General features: G+C 50.5%; 1 protein-coding gene and 1 long non-coding RNA gene across 7 annotated transcripts in view; one reads left to right on the top strand and one right to left on the bottom strand.

The window, feature by feature from the left end:
- Positions 1-19602, bottom strand: part of ARHGEF4 (Rho guanine nucleotide exchange factor 4) — a 129301-nt gene that overhangs the window by 11330 nt on the left and 98369 nt on the right. For 4 of the 6 annotated variants that reach the window (XR_012133431.1, XM_073241607.1, XM_073241608.1 and 1 more), the window contains one exon: positions 8038-8177. The exons of 1 other annotated variant lie outside the window; for it this stretch is intronic. Coding sequence is in view for 2 of the 5 variants with exons in the window: in XM_073241607.1 (XP_073097708.1) it covers positions 8038-8177 (140 nt within the window). In the remaining 3 variants the exon portion in view is untranslated. Of the gene's footprint in view, positions 1-963; positions 1177-8037; positions 8178-19602 lie in introns of those variants that run through there. One more of the 6 variants, XM_036995931.2, reaches the window with a different exon arrangement.
- On the top strand, positions 1618-7659 carry LOC108408300 (uncharacterized). Its single transcript, XR_005055257.2, has 5 exons — positions 1618-1729; positions 2373-2540; positions 6217-6288; positions 7141-7268; positions 7581-7659. It is a non-coding gene; the product is annotated as an uncharacterized lncRNA (long non-coding RNA).

Genomic DNA, 19602 nt, shown 5'->3' with positions numbered 1-19602 from the left:
ACACAGCCATGAGCAACCCCCTCCCACTGATGCCCAGAGAACCAATCCGCACATCTGTGTGGATCCGCAGATGGGAGGTACTGTGATGAATGACAGAAATGACACTGACCATTTATGTGCTGTCACCAAGACAAAAGGTAACTCCAGGAGGTCACTCTACCTCCAGGACAGCCCAGAGGCCACCAGGGCCACAGTGGGTGGGTTTCTGGGCAAGGGCCCTCCCTGGTGCTCTGGGGAGCTGCTGCACAGAAGCCAAGCCTCCAGACCAGCAGGCCAACCGTCCAAGTCTGTCCTGGCCTGGCAGTCGGGGATAGTGGCTCGCTCTGAGGCATGGGGTGTTTATGTGGGGGCTGTCCCAGTGGAGGGGCAAGTAGACAAGCCAGCGGCAGGGGGCAATATCCCCTCCTGTACCGCTGAGATTTGGACAGGTCTGGGGAAGCCAGGCTCTGCCGTGAGGTGCCCCTGATGGCCACCCAGCACCCTCCCTCATCTCTCGCACGTGCAAGGTGGTGGACTATTCCATCCCACAGTCTGGGGAGGAGGGTGGCTGGGCTCTGGCATCCTCACAGCCCGTGGGCAGGGGTGTTCAGAATGCCCACCTGCAAGGGGCTCAGGGGGCTCTGCCTGTAGTGGGGGACACGCTGAGACCCCTTATCTTAAGCCTATAATGGGAAAACAGCGGCAGGTAACATGTGCAGAGCCCACTCAAACCACACTGACAAGCGTGTCCAGGTCCGCTCCTGCGGTCACATGCGCCCTTCCGACAACCACAGACAGCGGCGCACAGCTGCGTCCGCATCCTCAGCTATCCGAGACGCGCCATTTTAGTTACATACCGCGCGGGGGACAGACGCAGGGACCCCCGCGGCACCGGCCGCCACGCCCGAGGCACAGCACGCACGCGCCGCCGACCGGGCGCGGGGCTGCGGGCAGGACGCGGCGCGCCGGGCGCGGGCCACTCACCCGAGCGCGCTGGCACTCAGCGGAAGGCCAGCAGGAAGATGAGCACGACGTTGATGAGGACGAGCAGCGCCAGCACGGCGAAGACCACCACGCGCTGGGCGCCTGGGGGCAGGTTGCAGCGCAGGACGGCGCGCAGGGCGCTCCCGGGGGGCGCGGGACGGCGCCGCGGCTGCGGGGCCCTCGCCATGGCCCGGCCCGGCTCCGGCCGCGGAGCGGGCGCGCTCGGTAGGGCGGCACGGGGCGGCGGGGGGCGGGCGGGGGGCGGAGCCGCCTGCGGGGCGCGGAGCCGGGCCCCGGCACCGCCCGACGTGCGCGCCCCCCGCCGCCGGCCGCGCTCCGCCCCGGCGCCGCGGGCGGGCCGCGCACCTCAGCGACCCCTCGGCTGTCTGGGCGCCCGCCGCGCGCCGCCACCCCCGTGGTGCCGGGAACCCGCAGGCGCACGCACCCCGGGGCCACGGGGGCGGGCCGGGCTCCTGGTCTCTGCCCGAGCGCTGCCCTGGGCCCCGCGTCCCGCGTGAACGAAGACGGCTCGGCCGAGTGGGTGAGCTCGCCCAGAGCAGAGTCGCGCAGGAAGGCGGGGGGCGGGCTGCGGTTCGAGCGCCGGGCACCCCGCGACCTGATCCAGGCTGCGGTGCTCCAGGGAGGCCCCGACACGCGACCCTCCTCCCTGACCGTCAGCGCATTCCTTTGGGAAAGCAGCCGGCTTCCTGAGCTGCTAACCACCGCCCCGCCCAGTATCACTGAGGTTTACCTGACAAATAAAATGGTACGTAGTTAAGGTGTACAACTCGATGTTTTGCTGTACACCTATATTATTAAGTAATCAGCACAAACTCACCTAATGTAGCGACCATTTTCTATCACCACGTCCACCTCCTCACACAGTGACCATTTTTCGTGTGTCTGGTGACAACACTCAAGATCTAACCACTTAGCAAATTTCAAATATGCACTAAAGTAGTATTGTTAACTACAGTCACCATGCTGTACATTGACCTATAGAACTTACTCATTTTGCATCACTGAAACTTTTACCCTTAGGCTGAATATTCCCATTTCTGCCTCCCCCAGCCCCCTAGCAACCACCGTTCTCTTCTCTGCTGCTGGATTTTGACTTTTAGATTTCACGTATAACTGAGGTCATGTGGTGTCTGTCTTTCTGCGTCTGCTTATTTCATTTAGCATGTCCTCCACCTCCATCCATGTTGTAGAAAACGGCTGTATTTCCTTTTCTTTAAGGCTGAATAATATTCCATTGTATATATGGCCCATTTTTTTAATCCATTCACCTGTTGACTGACAGGTAGGTGTTTCCATGTCTTGGCTATTGTGAATAACGCTGCAATGAACATAGGGGTGCAGATTTCTCCTTGAGACCCTGATTTCATTTCATTTGGATATCTCCCCAGAAATGGGATTGCTGTTCTCAATTTTCTGAGGAAACTCCCTACAATGTTTTCCACAATGGCTGTGCTCCCTTTTCTCCACATCCTCGCCAACACTTCTTTCTGGTAACAGTCATTCGAACAGCTGTGCGGTGATACCTCACTGTGGTTTTGACTTGCATTTCCCTGAGGGTGAGTAACATTGAGCATCTTTCATGTGCCTGTTGGCCATTTCTATGTCTTCTTTTGCGAAATGTCTACTCAGGTCTTTTATCCATTTTTTAAATTATTATTTTGCTACTGAGTTGTATGAGTTTCTTATATGTTTTGGATATTGACCCTTTATCAGATTTGCGAATATATTCGCCCACTTCACAGGTTACCTCTTCACTGTTGTTTCCTTTGCTGCGCAGCAGCTTTGCAGTTTGATGCAGTCCCAGTTATTTTTACATTTTCTACCTGTGCTTTCCATCATATCCAAAAATATCATTGCCCAGACCAATGTCAAAAACCTTTTCCCTTTTTCTTCTAGTAGTTTTATTGCCTCAGGTTTTATATTTAAGTCTTTAATCCATTTTGAGTTTATTTTTTTTCTATGGTATGAGATAAGCATCCAATTTCATTTTTCTGCATGTGGTCAGCAGCTTTTTAAAAACCCTGTTTCTGGTACACCTAGGGCTTTCCACTGACTCCCTGACAGCGCATGCAACCTTACCTCTGTAGTCATATCTCATGTGCAGACATCTCTCATTCCACCCACAACGGGGGGCCCTGTCACCATCACCGTGCCCCTCTGATGGGCCAGAAGGCTACAGCTGAGGGGGAGGAGGAGCCCCAGGGCGTGTGCAGTAGCTGGTATTCACCTGCCCGGACTTTGCATGTTCAGGGTCCATGCACACTATTGCTCGGTGCATGTGAGCAAGCGTGCATGAGTGTGCTGACGGAGAGCAGCAGCCTGCTCCAGCCCCAGTGGGTGTGGGGCATATGTGCACATGCAGGTGCCTGTGGCCGTGGCAGAGGGCCCAGGAGTATGTCCAGAGAGGCTGCCTGTCCACCCAGATCTGAAGGTTCAGCCTGGCCCCATCTGTCCGGCCGGGAGAAACAGTCTACTTTGTGTTCCTGCCCAGTTCTTCAGAGAACTAGGCTCAAGATTTGTCCCTCACATTCTCAGAGGGGTTTGGGGGAACAGAAGGCATCCCTGTCACCCCAAGTCCCAGTGCTCCTCTGGCAAGACTGTCCAGTGTGCCTTCTGGGAGGGTGTGGCTCAGAACCCCTCACTTTGAGTCTGACGTTTCATTGTGCTCCTGACGGTCGCCCCACAAAGGAGGGCACAGCAGCCTGTGTGTCCTCTGGCACCTGGACAGGGCAGTTCCAGCCCGCTGGTCAGTGCAGGGCTGAGCAGCACCACCTGCTGTGCTGGCCCCGGGGGCTGCCCTGGGGGCTTCACCATGGCCGTCCTGGGACAAGGCTTCTGCCCCATGCAGCTGAGCAGCCTGCGGAGGGTTTAATGTGGCAGAGGAGCCTCTGACCTGGGCCAGGACCCAGGACTGAGAGATGGCCTCTGCCTGGCCGGGCACCCAGCCTTTAGAGGCCTGTAATCTGGGTGCACACAAGGAAGACAGTGGCAACAGCCTTTGTGCGTGTCCTGCGTGTTTCATGACTGAAAACAAAGCCAAAAAAGCTTGAAAACAAAGGCCTGGGCCCTAGAGAAGTTCACGCTGGACCTCCAAAGCTGGGTGGGTGGGTCTGCGGACCTGCTGGGGTGGCAGGACTGACACAGAGGTGGGGGGGACAAGTGTCCACCAGATGACGGATGAGCCCCCAGCACCAGGGCTCTGGGTGTGCTGGCCAGAAGACAGCGGGTACCGGGCCTCTGGGCTGCAAGCTGCTGTTGCCCCACCTCCCGGAGTCCTAAGTCAGCTGTCGTCCAACAGCAGGGGGCACCCAGGGTGCTGCGGGGCCTGACCAGTATTGTCCTCCTCCCTGGGGCCAGGGAAGGCATACTAGAGCCAGGTCAGGCCTGGGGTCAGATACCAGGCCTGGGGTCATGGGCACTGGGAGACAGGGACACCAGGAGAGGAAGTCAGACTGACTCCACCGAGGGGCGGCCACAAGCTGGCCTCATGTCCTGCAGTGTCTTCTAGTTGTCCTGCAACTCGCTGCAGGCTGTCTTCTGTCCTCAGTGACCCAGGCCAGGGGGCAGGGGCGGGTGCTGGCCCAATGACTGGCAGCACCCTACATGTTCCAGGCCCAGGTTGCAGGGCAAGGACTGTCTCTCTCTCCAGCTGGGGCTTAGCGCTCCTCAGCGGGGTGATCCAGAAGCTGCCCCAGACCCCCGGGCCTTCCTGGAGCCAGGCCATCGGAGCGGCTCTGCACAGAGTGCTTTGGGGACCTGGACACACCACCGCACTCAAGGACCCGCAGCGCATGGCAGGCCGAGGGGAAGGCCCGCTCCACGCACACGGCCTGCTTTAGTGCAGTTTGGCCTGGCCTGTGGGAGGCACTGCTTCCCCAGAGCCCGGTCAGGAGACCCTGGGCCTCTGGGCCAGGAGCTGTACCCTCCTCCCCTCCGGCCCCACACACAGCTTGCGGGGATGGGGCAGGAGCTGCGTGGAAATGAAAAGGCAATGTCTGCCACACACATTCCTACTTACAGCCCTCAACTTCTCCAGAGAAGCCTCCCAAGGCCGAGGGTCCCTCAGGCCTGATGGAAGAGACAACAGCCCAGCCCAGCAGGGCATGCGCAGAGCCTGGGGCCTGGGGAGAGTGGAGGAGGGTGAGGACAGGCCCAGGCCTGGTCTGAGAGGCCCTGGACACTGCTGGGCAGGGCAGGTAACTCATGTCCTGGGACAGCCATGAGGAGCAAGGCACGGGGAGGCAAGCAAGGGGCCCGCCCCGCCCATCCAGGTGTCCGGAACAGGGAGGGTGCCTGCCCCCTACACAGCCCTGCCCCTTCTACACGGTGGGACCCCAGGCCTGGGACTTACACATTAGAGGCTCACTAAACAGGTGTCACAGGCCTGCACCATGCACGCGTACCCCCCACAGCCACTGCCTCCGTGTGCATGCGCCTGGGCACTCCATCACCCCTGTGTGCCCAGGCTAGAAAAGTGCTTTGCTCTTCTCCCCATGCCCAGTCCTCTTGAGGCCACAGGTTTGGGCTCCCTTCTGCTTAGGAGACTGAGAAGTTGTCTCTCCTTCGGAAGTCAATATGAACAAGAAAGTGGCACAATGCTCACGTGGTTTGAAAAGACAGAAGTATGTGAAGGTGTGATTTCAGTGTAAGCCAAATATTATTTGGTACAGTCTTTTCTCTGGTATCTGTTGCTTCTGTACTTTCCAAGTATGGACCTCATGCTGACCCCAGCAGCCCTGGCCAAGCAGGCAAGCCGACAGTGAGTGGCTGAGGGGCCGGCCGGTGCACAGCAGGACACCCCTGCTCTCCAAGGCCAGGGGGACTGGCCTCTCACTGGAGTTGCCTTATATCTCTTCAGGGTTTCTGGTGAAGTGAGGCTATTTGATGCTGCTGACCAATCATTACCCCGTACACTCATGTACCCCATACACTCAGGCACAGGGACCCTCTTACAGCTGCCAGGGGGGTCCAGGGACCAAACCCACCCCACAAGGAAGCCGAGGCCCCAAAAGGACTGGTTTGCCAGAGGCCCTTCTGTAGTGGTGGCAGGAGGGTCAGACCCAGGGCCCCGGCCCTTGTGCCTTGCTGCATTGGGGGCCAGAGGGGCCGGCAGTCTCCTGAGGGAGCGCAGCCTGGCAGATGCCAAGCAGGTCCGGGGCCCTACGGCGGCTTTTTGTGCCATTGGAGGGGTTCCCTCCACCTGACCCACTGACAGACTGTCATTCCCTGCAGGGCCTGGGAGAGAAGTACCCTGGGAAGAACTGAGCGCTCCGGACATCAGACACAACATTGCCACACTGCCTGGTAACCTCAAAGACAAGAAAGGCCTTTGAACCAAAGAGGAAACAAATTCTCCAAGCAACCAAAATCAGTGCTCCCCAATTCATAGTCTAAGTTACCCTCCTTGCTCTCGAGGGGGGCCCTCTGCCAGAGCCTGTTCATTTGGAGCAGTCCTGGCCCATGGCGTTCCTCGTCCAGAGCATCTTAGAAGGACCGACTTGTCAAGGGGGCCCTCCTCGCCAGCAGCAAAAGATGTGCTGGACCAACGGTTCCAGCCAGGTGGCAGACGTACACTCTAAAAGCAGACACGGAGCTCAGTGACGTGGCCCTGGTGCCAGCCAACCACGAGCACCTCTCAGAGTCCCTCCATCTTGGTGTTGGAATTCCTTCTTCAGCACCATCCTTGTCACTGCAGGTTCAATGAGAACCCACCATGTGCCAGGTTATTTCCACTCACCATTTCAGTCGGTCCTCATGTAACCATGGTTACCACCCAGTACTTACAGGGGAGCAAGCCAGGGTGCAGAGGGTTGCCTGCTCAGAGCTGCACTCCTGGTTGCTGGCAGGGAGGATCTCCCAGCCAGGCCTGGGGGCCCACTGCCCAGGGCCCCCCACTCCACCATGCTGCATCCCACCAGTGCTGTGGCCCAAGGCTGAGGAAGGCAGCCCGAGTCTTCAGGGAAATGCAAACTATACCTGGGAGTTCTGCTCACAATGACATAACTTTAGAACATCTTCTTCCACTCAAAATAGCTTATGAGAAACCCTTGAAAGGCTTTAGTTATTGGGAAAATCAACTTATTGGATGTTTATTCCTTATGCATCATTGATTTTGAATAAAGCATTATTTAATGACTCTCTTAAACCATTATTCAGAGCTGGGCCTGCAAGATGAGTTCATCCACCACGGACAGATCAAGCGGGTAAGGAAGACCCCCACACGCCTCAAGGGATTCTGAGAAGCCTGCCAGCCTATTCGTGCACAGAAAGGTTCACCGCCACTGGTAAATTGATCCCCTCCTAGAAAGGAGTGTCATGGGTGCTGCACGATGGCGGGCAGTGAGGTTCTGGTTAGTGAAATACACAGTGCATGGTGTGCAGGACAGCGTGGTGCCTCACGGAGGAGGGCTGTGCCCACTAGCCACCGCTGTGTGCCGTAGACTGTCCGCACCGCGTGGGAAAGAAGAGGGAGGAATAGGAGTGAGAAAAAGAGAGCCAAGGTCTCAAGTCTCTCTCCCTGGAGAATAAAAAGAACTTGGTCTGAGAACCAGCTTTGCCCAGATTAGATTTCTTACAGATTTCTTCTTTTTCGGTAGGAACAGCAAAAACAAAAAAGTATCTTGCACACGGTTGTCCTGACAACAGTGATACTTTTTGAGCTCCTGCAGCCAATAGGTATGAGGGGTTCACTTGCCTTGCCCTGGGTCCTGCCCAGACAGCATGTGGGAGGGTCAGGGTGCTAAGCCCTGGCCTCTCTTCTACCAGGCAGAGCATCTTCTGTCCCAGATGGCTTTTCAGGGGCTGATCAGCACATTCACACTGTAGGTGCTGAGCATTGTGCTTGCCATTCTGGGTTCCCTGGAGGCCCCTTGAGGGCAGAGGGGAGGGTCCTGCACTGGACAAGCTCTGCTGGTGGTCTGCACATCCTACAGTGAGAGCCACAGGCTGAAACTGCTAAGTGCACGCCAGGGCCACTGTCATTTGCTCAGACGTCGCAGCCTGCATGAGCATCTGCCCCAGCCCTGCCCTTCACCCCCTCAGCCCTGCCCCTACCTCATTGATGGCCAGCTGCTCTCCGCCCCCTCCAGGGTGGCTGTAGTGGTGGCTGGAGCCATGCACGTCCTCGTACAGGTCCTCCTCGCTCCCCGCCTCATCAGCACGGATGGCTGTGTCCAGGGCTCCATCGGGAACGGCTGGAAGGAGAGAGACCGGCTGGCAAAGCGGAGCTGAGCGAGGGGCACTGGGCAAGGAGCTGAGCCTCTGCAGGGTAGATGCTCCACTGAGAGGACAGACACCTAGGGGCTTGGTTCTCAACCATTCTTTGCACAATCATGGTCTGGCTGAAAGTGTGCCCTGGCTGGCTTTCACAGCATCCCATGAGACCCCTCCCCGCAGTCCCCAGCACCTCCCCAAGCAAGGACACACAGACAGCCACCCCGGCATGATGTGCAAGGGCCCCTCCAGAGGCAAACGCAATTCAGAACTACTTCCCACCGTGTCAGCTTCAGGGTAAGGCCCTTATGAAAAATGCTAACAATTTATTCTGAAATACATAAGAAGGAATATGTTTTAAACACATTTAAATAGAGTTTGAAAATTAATAAGATCAACAGTCATAGTACTTAGAATCTTGCTTAAGAAAAATACCAGATTCTTAGAGTCCAACCACCTGGAAACCCTCCTCCAATCCCGTTCCCCAGTCTCTCCTTGGGAGATATCCAATATGTCAAACTTTATAAATCATACACATGCTTGTCTTTGTTTTGGCACTTACTTCTGTGAGGTTTGCATAGTTTGACCCTGTGTTAATGAAATACAGAGAAATTTTTCTTCTCTGACTGGCTCTTTTTCCTCAGCTGCTCATGTAGCTGTGACTGATTCATTCCCATAGGTGTGTTAGGTGGAAAAATAGATAGGAGAGGGTGGAGGGAGAAAGGCCAGTAAAGCCCACTAAAAGGGACTCAGAGAGTTAACCAGATAAAACCAGAGAGCCAGAAAGGGCTCACAGAGTTCATGAGTTAATCAGGTGACACTCCTAAGGCCAAGAGTGACTTAGAATGTTCAGATATTCCCCAGACAAAGAAAAGTATCCCAGCACAGCCCATCTCTTCATTGCATCAATTAGATCATGCCTTTGTAAAATCTACTTAGTGTGCAAAAAAGGCCCAGTTTATTCTTTAACTTAACCTACATGCTGCTTTTTCCACTTCCTCCAGCCCCTTAATCAAGTAACTTTGTAACCAGAAGACAGACCTCAGAAGTATAAATAAACCTACGTGGACAAAGAATGCCAGGATCCGGAACAACACAGTCACCTAAATAACCCTATTCTTAAGAAAAAAACATCAAAGGAATTATGAATCACCTGTATACATCATGCCTTATGCTGACCCTTACCCAGAAAGCCCTATAAAACCCCAGACGTCAAACCCTTAGGTGCACCTCCTCTCTGGGGCTGCCCATACTCGCCTTTCTCTGAGTGTGTCACTCTCTCTGTCCTCCTTCAGATAAGTAGGGAGGGGCTACTGAGAGCTCTGACTTTGACTTGCAAGTTCCTGTCACCTGGGTGACCTCGATGGGACTGCAGATGTACGAGCAATGCTCCTTAGTAGCCTGCCTGAAAATCTCCTTCGTTGCCTCTGGGAAGTTCTCAGAACATAATCTCACTCCATCCAGTGTTCAGTGGCTCCCCCAAATCTTTGGGGGGTAGGGGCTTAGCTCCCACACAGTGCAGATTCAAGCAGACACTGGACGCCAGGGGACACTGGCTTTAGGAGTTGGCAAGAGATTATGCTTTATGCTGAGCAGCAGTTCAATGAGCTTCCCTCCCCTCCCTCTGTTTTTTCTTCCTCTCTTCTTTATTCAAGTAAACCTGCCTTTGTCTGTCTTGACTCTGGCCCCCTCCTCCCTTTGAGTTTAATCAAATAATTGATTAAACCTCCCTTTGAGTTTAATCAAATAATCAAATCAAATCAAATAAACCTTATCTACCTTGAACCTAGCCCACCCCTCCTTTGGAGTGCATTCAAATAAAACTTCTGCTGTGCACCACTACTGTGTCTTTGCCCTTCAGTTTTTTGTTGCAGCAGGGACAAGAACCGAGGACCACAAACATAACCCCCAACAGATGCACAGTCTTGCATTTTACTAATGTAATCTCACAGGCATCACATTTTACATCTCTGTTGTGCCGTTGGAGAATGGGGGCTGGTTGCTGGTGTGGACTCTGGTTCTGTGTGCATATCTATGCTCCTCCTGGTCCAGCATTTCTCTCTGATGGGGTTTCTCAAATTTCTTTTTCATTACTGACCCCCTAAAGAGCCTTTCATTCACTGTTTTCCTAATCCTCCCAATGAAATTTTAATACCACAAATATACTGTCTATTTTTTATGTCCTGTGGCTCATTGGAGGGTTACAAAACATTGCAATAACTAAGTTTTTGCCTCTTTTGGTGAAATCATTACTCCTGTTGTGAATTCACACCTGGGTGTGGCATTCTTGGGTCTTAGGGTTGCCAACTGTACTCTCACTTCAGGCCACTGACAGTATGTGTGAACATTCTCTTTGCTGCACCCCAGCCAGCTCTCAGGATTGGCACTGTCAGGCATTTTAACAGGCTGATGGGCATCAAATGGTTTCTTACTATAGTTTAAATTTACATTTCTCTGATTACTAATGAGTTGAACATTTTATCTAGGTTTATAGGTTATTTGTATTTCCTTTTATATGTCTGTGTCTATTCAATTATCTTTAGTGTAATCAATGATGTAGAAAATGTATTTCTATGTATTTATGTATACATGTATGTACACTTCCTCCCCCTCTGGATACTAAATTTTTGTCACCCATATGTGTCCTAAATATCTTCTTCCTGTGTGTGGCTTAACTTGTCTCTTTGAGGTGCTTTTGATGAACAGAAGGTTCTCAATTTCAATATACACAAATTTAACAATTTTGTTCTGTGCAGTTTTTATTTTTTGTATTTGGAAACTCTTCCCTGCCTCAAAGTAATAGAGATATTATCCTTAATATATAAAGTTCCAAATATATATATTGGGAATATAAATATTAGAAGTGTATATATTCTAAATGTATCTTCTTTATATATATAAAGATGTTATTCTTTAATATTTTACAGTTTTTCTTTTGCCAGTTCAGTTTTTAATGCACTTGGGAATGATTTTTGTGTATTGTGAAGGTTGGATTCTGTGATATTGTGATTTATAACAAGAAATATGTATTTGATCATTGACCCTTTCCTGGCACAGAGCTCCTAAAACTCTTGGAATTTCCTATGATAAGAGTGACTTTTGTTGCATTAATGAAGGGGACTTTCTGAAAGCCCTCAGGCAGTCTTGGGAGGCTTATTGCCAGGGAGGCCAGGTCTGATTAGAGAGTTGGAACTTTCATTTCCACCCAGGATCCCGGAGAGAAGGGCAAGGAGCTGCAGGTTGAATCAGCTGCCAATGGCCAATGATTTAATCAATCATGCCTATGCAGTGAGGCCTCCATAAAGCCCAAAGGAGGGGCTGCAGAGCTTCCAGTCGGTGTGGGCATGGGCATTTCACACCCTTCCCCCAGGCCTTGCCCTATGCATCTCTTCTTTCTGGCTCTTCCTGAATGATATTCTTTTCTAATAAACCAGTGATCTAGTAAGTAAAATATCTCTCTGAGTTCTGTGTACTGCTCTAGCAAACTAATTGATCCTAAGGCGGGGGCCACTGGAACATCTCATCTATAGCTGGTCAGCCAGGAGCACCTTGGGCTAGCAACTGGCCTCTGAAGCCTTGCAGGACTGAGCCCTTGACCTGTGAAATCTGACGCTCTCCAGGTAGATGATACCAGAGGGCAGGGAAAAATTCAAAGTTGTCCTAAATTAAGTGACCTAAAGGCCAGAGGATGGGGGAGACATGCAAGGGAAGGTCATCAGGCAATTGGCTCTGGCCTTAGCTAACCAGAGACTCCAGCTCCTGGAGAGAAGTCATTTCAGTAATTATGTAGAAGCGCCCAGAACCACTACATCCCCCTTACAGGTGACCATCCCTGACCATCGTCCAACAACCAATCCACATGCCATGGACTGACCATCTAAACCTGGGACTTTCATGTTAGCCTATCTTCCTTATCTGTAGTCAATGTAAATGTAAACAACTTACTTTCCTTGAGACTCCTTACAAATGTACCCTGTTTCTTTAGTCTGGCGGATAAGTTGTTTTCTGTTAAATGGCCTTGCTGCTGGGGAAGCTGAAATTTCCTGCCCCATGACTCAGTCCTTTTTCTGGCTAGCATTGGCAATGGCTCAATAAACCCTTTTATTTCAGATTTCTGTCTCTGGAGTTTTTGAATTGCCACAGAACTGAGTTGTAGGTCACCCTGCTGGTGTCTGACAACTGCTTGGTGGTGTGGGACATTCTCCCCGCTCTCCCCACCATAACACACATGGGAATTGGATCCAGAAGCTTTAGACTCCAATTTCAATTTTCTGTAAGGATAATCGTCTTCAGCAGCACTTATGGTATAGGCAGTCCTTTCCTATGGATTCACAATGCTCAGTCCTTAAATCAAGTTTCCATGTGAACGGATCTGTATCTAGATTTTATTTTTGTGGGAGGCAGAATAATGGCCCTCAAAAAATGTTAAAATCCTAATCCCTGGGGCCTGGGAATACATTATTTCACATGACAATGAGGAATTAAGGTTGCAGATGGAATTAAGGCTGTAAATCAGCCCACCTCAAAATAGGGAGATTATCTGGGTGAGCCAACATAGGTGAAAAACTAACTCTCAAGACTCGCCTGGAGCCCCGCCTCCTCTGACGGGCTGGCCCCACACCTCTGTCCAAGAGCTGACACCACTTCTCTTGCGCCCAAGCTGCCTTGTGCAGACAAGGGTCATGGCATTTGTCACGTGTCCCCTATACATTGCATTTGTCTGTCTCTCCCAAAGGTAGGAAGCATGGCTTATTCATCCACGTAGACATTCAGCAGATGTTAAACACACAAGTAACCAGACGCATGGAAACACGGTGGACAGAGGGATGACTCAAGAGAGTAAAACGTGGGGAGATGAATAAGTGGGCACAGGAAGCCTCTGGGATGGTGGCACAACAGCAGGCAGGGCAGAGCTGTGCTGTGCAAATATCTCCTCTCAGTAGACAGCTTTTCATCCTCTTAACAAGGGTTTTCGTAGGGCAAGTTTTTAATTTTAAGCTCAATTTATCTATTTTTCTTTTTATCCTTTTGAAATCACGTCTAAAAACTCTTCACCAAACCCTAGTCCAAAATATCTTCACTTATGGTTTCTTCTAAAAGCTTTATAGCTTTACTTTCTAGACTTAAACCTATGATCCATTTTGAGGGTTTTTGTATATGTAGGATTTAGTTCAAGGTTCATTTTTATTGCCTACGGGCGTCCAGTTGTTCCGGCTCTGTTTGTGGAGAGACTTCCTCTCCTCTACTGAACTGCTTCTGTGACATTGTCAAAAGTCAGTGTGCCCAGTGGGGACATTACTACCAATTTTACAGAAATCTAAAGAATTATAAGAGAATACTATCAATGGTTGTACACCGACAAATTAGATAAACTAGATGATATGGGCAAATTTTTAGAAACAAGTTTCAGCATGAGTTTCCCTATATTTTTATTCATTATCTAATATAATATCTAGCTTCCAGAAGAGGATCTGGGACAGGGCAGGTGTTTGTGTAGATAGGAAAGAAGGGGTAATTCCTGGGACTGTGGGTGGAGGTGGTGGGGGCAAGCCACCCTGTACTGTGGCCAGGAGCCCCAGGCCCTGTGCTGGTCTGTGCAAACGCCAGGTGGCAGAGTCCGACACCCACCCCACGGACGCGGCTCAGACTCCTTTCTTACAAAGCAAGGCAGTCGGAAGGTTGGCTCCTCTGAAAGCATTTGTCACGTGTCCCCTATACATTGCATTTGTCTGTCTCTCCCAAAGGTAGGAAGCATGGCTTATTCATCCACGTAGACATTCAGCAGATGTTAAACACACAAGTAACCAGACGCATGGAAACACGGTGGACAGAGGGATGACTCAAGAGAGTAAAACGTGGGGAGATGAATAAGTGGGCACAGGAAGCCTCTGGGATGGTGGCACAACAGCAGGCAGGGCAGAGCCACCCTTGTTCATGCCGCGTGAACACCCTTGTTCAAGGTGTGATCAGGTGCCCCACAAGCACCTTTGGGGGGTTCTAAATGAGTGGGAACAACACGGCCTGCTCAACACAGTCAGTTTTCATGCTGTGTTTAAGTTTTATGTGGGAAGACAAGTCAGCTGTCAGTTTAGACCATTTAGACAGCAATAGAGCTAAGAATTCTGGAGTCTGGCTGAAAGGTCAGCAAGGACCCCTTCACCTCTGATGAACAGCCCCCAAACAATTCTCTGTGCCCATTTCTAAGGAAAGGCCATGCTTCAACCAACGAGAGGGGCAAACCCTCAGGGAGTCTTTTCTATGCTGACTAGAGCCCTGGGCATTAGCGGTTCTTAAAGCATGGTTCCCAGACCACAGCATCACTTGGGAACTTGTTAGAAATATAGTTTCTTGGGCCCCCTCCCTTATCTGCTGAATCAGACTCTGGGGTGCAGTCCCACAGGCTGGGTCTGAACAGCCTCCCAGGTGACCCCGGTGCCGAGATGAGAAAGTCTGAGGCCCACTGCTCTCAGTCAAGAGGCCCTTGACAAAGAGACTTCCTGACTCCCAGGGAAAGCCTGCCCCAGCAGACACAGGTAACACAGTCTTTGGGGGGGCCTCGGGGCCCTTTTAGCAAACTGAGGAGCCCGGCGTAGTCTCAGAGCAGACAGGGCAGGTGCAGCAGGCAGGCACCTTGGCTATTCCCCCAGATCCAGGCGGCCAGGGGATTCCCTGCTTACATCCATGCACTTGCTCATTTCTCTGAATTCACTCAAAAGTATTCAGCGCCTGTGCGTATGCACCCCAGGTACACGCTGCCTGCTCTGGCGGAGGTCAGAGTCCAGCAGGACACCAGAGTCACACAGACTGTGACAAGTGGCCTGGCTGTGACGTGGCTGGCACCAGAAACCCTGGCCAAGCCTGGCAGGTCTGAACCTGCAGGTGGAAGTGACCTGTGGTGAGGTGAGGGGGTAGCAAAGGGCCAAAAAGTGTTCCAGGCACCAGGGACAGCATCAGGCCCCAAAAGCAAGAGGGTGGGGCTGTAGTGGAAGAATCCCAGAGTCCCCGAAATAGAGAAGGGGACAGGGGGAGGAGGCGAGGGCTGGTGCAAACAGCATGACCCCAGGCAGCCCCCTGAAAGCGAGTGGAATAAATTCCCAGGTCTGCTGCCTCAGGAGCTTCTCGCTGCATCGCAGGGGCATGAACAAGGTTAAATCATGTGTCCGCACTGCCAGGGGGGAACTAGGACCCAGAGGCAAAGTCCTTCCAAAACCCGTGCAGCTGGCAAGAATCTCAACCTCGGAGACCAGCCGAATTTCTGGGCTGTTCTCATCAGACTGAGCCTGTTTCCATTTCATTCCTTTTCTTCTGCACGGAGGCTTCCTGCAGAGGGCGAGTGGGACAGGTGGGAAGTTACTGTTTACTCCGTAGGAGTGAGCAGCACGACCTCCTCCACAGCCTGCCGGCCTCCTCCACAGCCTCCTCCACAGCCTGTCAGCCTCCTCCACAGCCTGCCAGCAGTGCACCCTCCTTCTCAGCTTCCTCCACAGCCCGCTGCCTCTGCGGGCAGCCCATGGGGAGTGAGGAACCTGCAGAGGTAGGGTGAGAGCTCCGCCAGGTGCCCACACTGTCCAGCACCTCCCGAGGGCCCTCTGGAGTCCTGGCCTCGGGAGCACACGGCCTCTCCTACCCCAGACCCACCCTGCGGCTCTGGCTGGCTGGTGCTGTGGTTCCCTACAGTACCGGGAAAGCAGTCAAAGTACAGGCCTTCGTTTATAAAGATGCTTTGTGGCCACAATACTTCAAAAGCAATTACATTAAAAATGTGACAGGTTGTGTTTAGCAGTAAGTGAAGCATGGTTTTGACAAATGGCAATTTCATGTTAGGCAAATGTGAAGTGCTAACGATATGGATAACTGTTCCTCTAAGATCAGCTGTTGCAAAATTTAGGTAATGACTGAATTTTCATTTAACATAATCAGCCCACAATATAACATTCGAGATGACTTTTGGAGCACCAACCCAAAGAAAGCAACGTCTTTGCTAAATTACAAGGTCTGGCAAATCATTACAAACTCTATAATATGAAATTACGTCACATAATACTTTCATGAAAATTTCATTTTTACCTAAATGCTCTGCAAAGCAATAGAATCATACCATGTATTACTTTAATAATAATTTTGACTGCAAAAACTTAAGTACCAAATAATACACGATTATTCATGGTAGATTATAGTTAAGCCAGGTATTTTAAACAAATTAAGCCTTTAAGGTGATATAATTTCCTTCTTTTAGTGTGTAAGCTGCTTAAGTTAAATGCAACCAGACAATCTCATGGATCTAAAAGGGGTCTTTGCACAAAATTTAAAGAATTAACTCCACTCCTTCTCAAACTCTTCCAAAAAACTGTATAGGGAACACTTCCTAAAATGAGCATAAAGTAACATTCATAAAATGAAACTCCTTTTAGGAGTCTATAATTACCCTAATACCAAAACCAGACAAAAACACTATATGAGAAAAAAACTGCAGACCAACATCCCTGATAAACATTGATCCAACGCTCAACAAAACACTAACAAGCCAACAGCACCTTAAAAGGATCATAAACCACAATCAAGTAGGATTTATCCCTAGGAAGCAAGGATGGTTTAACACATGGTAATTAATTAATGTGATACCCCACAGCATAAAGGATAAACATCACCCAATCACCTCAACAGATGCAGAAAAAGTATTTCACAGAATCGAAGACCCTTTCAAGATAAGAAAATCTCAACAGAAGAAAGAACCTCAACATAATAAAGGCCATGTATGAAAATCCACAGCTAACATCGGAATGGTGAAAATTTGTACTTTTTTTCCGTTCAGATCAAACATTCATGCAGCCTGTCCTCAGCCTATTATAAGAAAACCTGCCTAATAGATAGTTACTCCTTTTAATACAAATATATTGCTAGATTGGAGACCTGGGTGAACTTCACACTTTACAATCATCTTGATGATCATTTTTCTATAAATGCTGCTTGTGGGCGTCCTTATGCTTCCTCCTGAGGCTGATGACTTCAGTTTCAGCGTTCAGGAGCTGGAGATAGTGTGTTTGTCACTAGTCCCAGGTAACTGCTGAGCTGAATCCTTTCACACTGAGTACGGTTTTTCAAATCAGAATAGTTTTTCCTGGATCTTGAGGATGTGGTTTGTAAATTAAATATTGGTAGACTTCATTTCCATTGTTCTGTCCACAGAATCAGCGGCAGGCGTTCTTGCTGTGTGTCTTGGTCCTTGTCCTTTGAATACATGATTCCATAGAGGAAGTCATTCCCGCTCTGCTCTGCAGCCTAAGGCTCTGGAATCATCTATGTGCGGGACCTTCTGTCGCCACAGCCACACTTGGCTCTGCATTTGGATATTTGGACATGTTTGTGCTGTAGCTGTTGTAGTGGCTTCCCACTGGGGGCTGAAGACGTGCTCTGCGTGCAGATTGTCCTGTGCCCATGACCGGCTCTGTCAGGGCAGCACAGGCGATGGTGAGGAGGCACCTGCCTCTGCACCCCCCAACCACCCCCATTCCAGGGGGCCTCAAACCCTTCTGGTGCTGACTCACTTTATTTCTCTACCCTGGAGCTTTCTCTTCAACTCCTGGCTCATAAACCCAGTGCCTGCTTGGCTCTTCTGCCTGGAGGCCTGATGCGCATCTCAAAGTTAATGCCCCAAGCAGAGCTTCTGATCACCTGCCAGAACCTGCTCAGCTCACAGGTGCCCTTATCTCACCAGCTGACACTGCATTCTTTCAGCTGCTCAGAACAAAAATCCTGGAGTGATCCCTGTCTCCTCTCTCACAACTCACGTCCAAATCCATCAATTCTGCTTGTGTTCTACTGCCCAGAATCCAACCACTTCTCATCCCGCACTATGAACCCAGGTGCCCCTCCTCCACTGAGTGACACAAGCACCCCCCTCACTGGCCTCCCTATTTCAGTCCTTGTCACAGTTCTTGGGAAAATACAATCAGATGACATCATTCCCCTGCCTAAAACCTGCAAAGACTCCCATTTAACTCAGAGTAAGGGTCAAAGGCCTTACCATGTGTGGATTAGATGAAGGTTCCTGTGGCCAGGATTCTTACCTGGCCCTGGGTGGCTAGCTCATTAAACACGTGTGGGCAATATGTCCTTATTGACTCTATAAAAAGAGCCCTGCCCGGTCAGTGCTCGAGGAATGCTGCAGCCTGGAGTGGCTTTCCCAGGCACAGAGAACGTGGCAGTAAAAATGGGGACACAAACTCAAGTCCTAAGCCTTCAAGTCTTGTGTAGTTTCCAACACACACTCTTCTGCCCTATATGCCCATCTCCTTTTGTCCAAAATTAACTTAAAAGCCCTGTCCATTTTGGATCTGCTTTTAAAAGGCAAACATGAATATGATTTCTAAAGTGGAAATGTCACCTGAAACATGTCCAGAGGTAGGGCTCTGTAAGGATGTTAACTGCCGTTCATTATATGCCAGCGGATCTCAGTTACAACAGTAACTCACTCTGACTCACCTTATCCTTGATTGTTTTACTTAGAAGTGTATAAGGTCAAGCCAAACTTAATTTCCCATGTCAGAGAATGTCAAAATATCTCCCTCCCCTACTCAATAAATATTTATTTTATCTCAAGGGATTCCAGTTAATAGTGGAATAACTGCTATAAGACAAACTCTCCCACAGATTATACCCACTAGAAAAAAAAATACAAAAACTATCTGATGGTACTGGAGAATGACCCAGAGCAGGCAGAAACTAGAGGTGAGTTTATGCTTGGAACAGGGGAGCACCACAGGGTTGAGTTTCCTGCGCTTGCAGCTCTCTGATCTTCCGGCAAGCTCCCAAAGGAGGCTGGGACGCAGATGGAGACCTGCATTCACAGTCCGACTGAAGGACCAGGAAACAGAAGTCAGAGGGTCATAAAGGCTGGAATGAGCAGGATGATTCCAGAATAGAGAGCTGGGGGAGGCCGCAGATAATTTCTGTGCAGAACTCTGCCCGAGTCTCTGCTGACTCCTGAGCTGTGAAGGTGTGGGAACAACTCTAAGGAGTCGTGGTAAGGCTAAGAATCTGAACAGAGACTGTGAAGTTCTAATTCAGTCACATTAATTTCCTGCTAAAAGGAAAAATATACCCACCCAATACTCCTTAGAGAAAAATAACAGAACCCAGAGACCTATAATCTATCATTTCATAACCAATTAACATTCGATGTTTTTAGACATATGAAGAAAAGAAAAATGTGACTGTAATCAAGAGAAAGTCAATCAATCAATGGAAACTAACATTCTGATGATCCAGATGTCAGAATCGGCAGAGAAATTATTGAGACAGACACACAAGAAAGATGAAAAGTCCAGTAAAGAGTGTTAAGAGGCATAAAGGATACAGTGAAAAGGACTAACACAGATGTAATTGGAACAAAGGAGAGGAGAGAAC

Source organism: Manis javanica, chromosome 7, assembly GCF_040802235.1.
Source record: "Manis javanica isolate MJ-LG chromosome 7, MJ_LKY, whole genome shotgun sequence".
Lineage (NCBI taxonomy): Eukaryota > Metazoa > Chordata > Mammalia > Pholidota > Manidae > Manis > Manis javanica.
The sequence above is the reverse complement of the archived record's forward strand: the minus strand, read 5'-3'. Positions and strand labels throughout refer to the sequence as shown.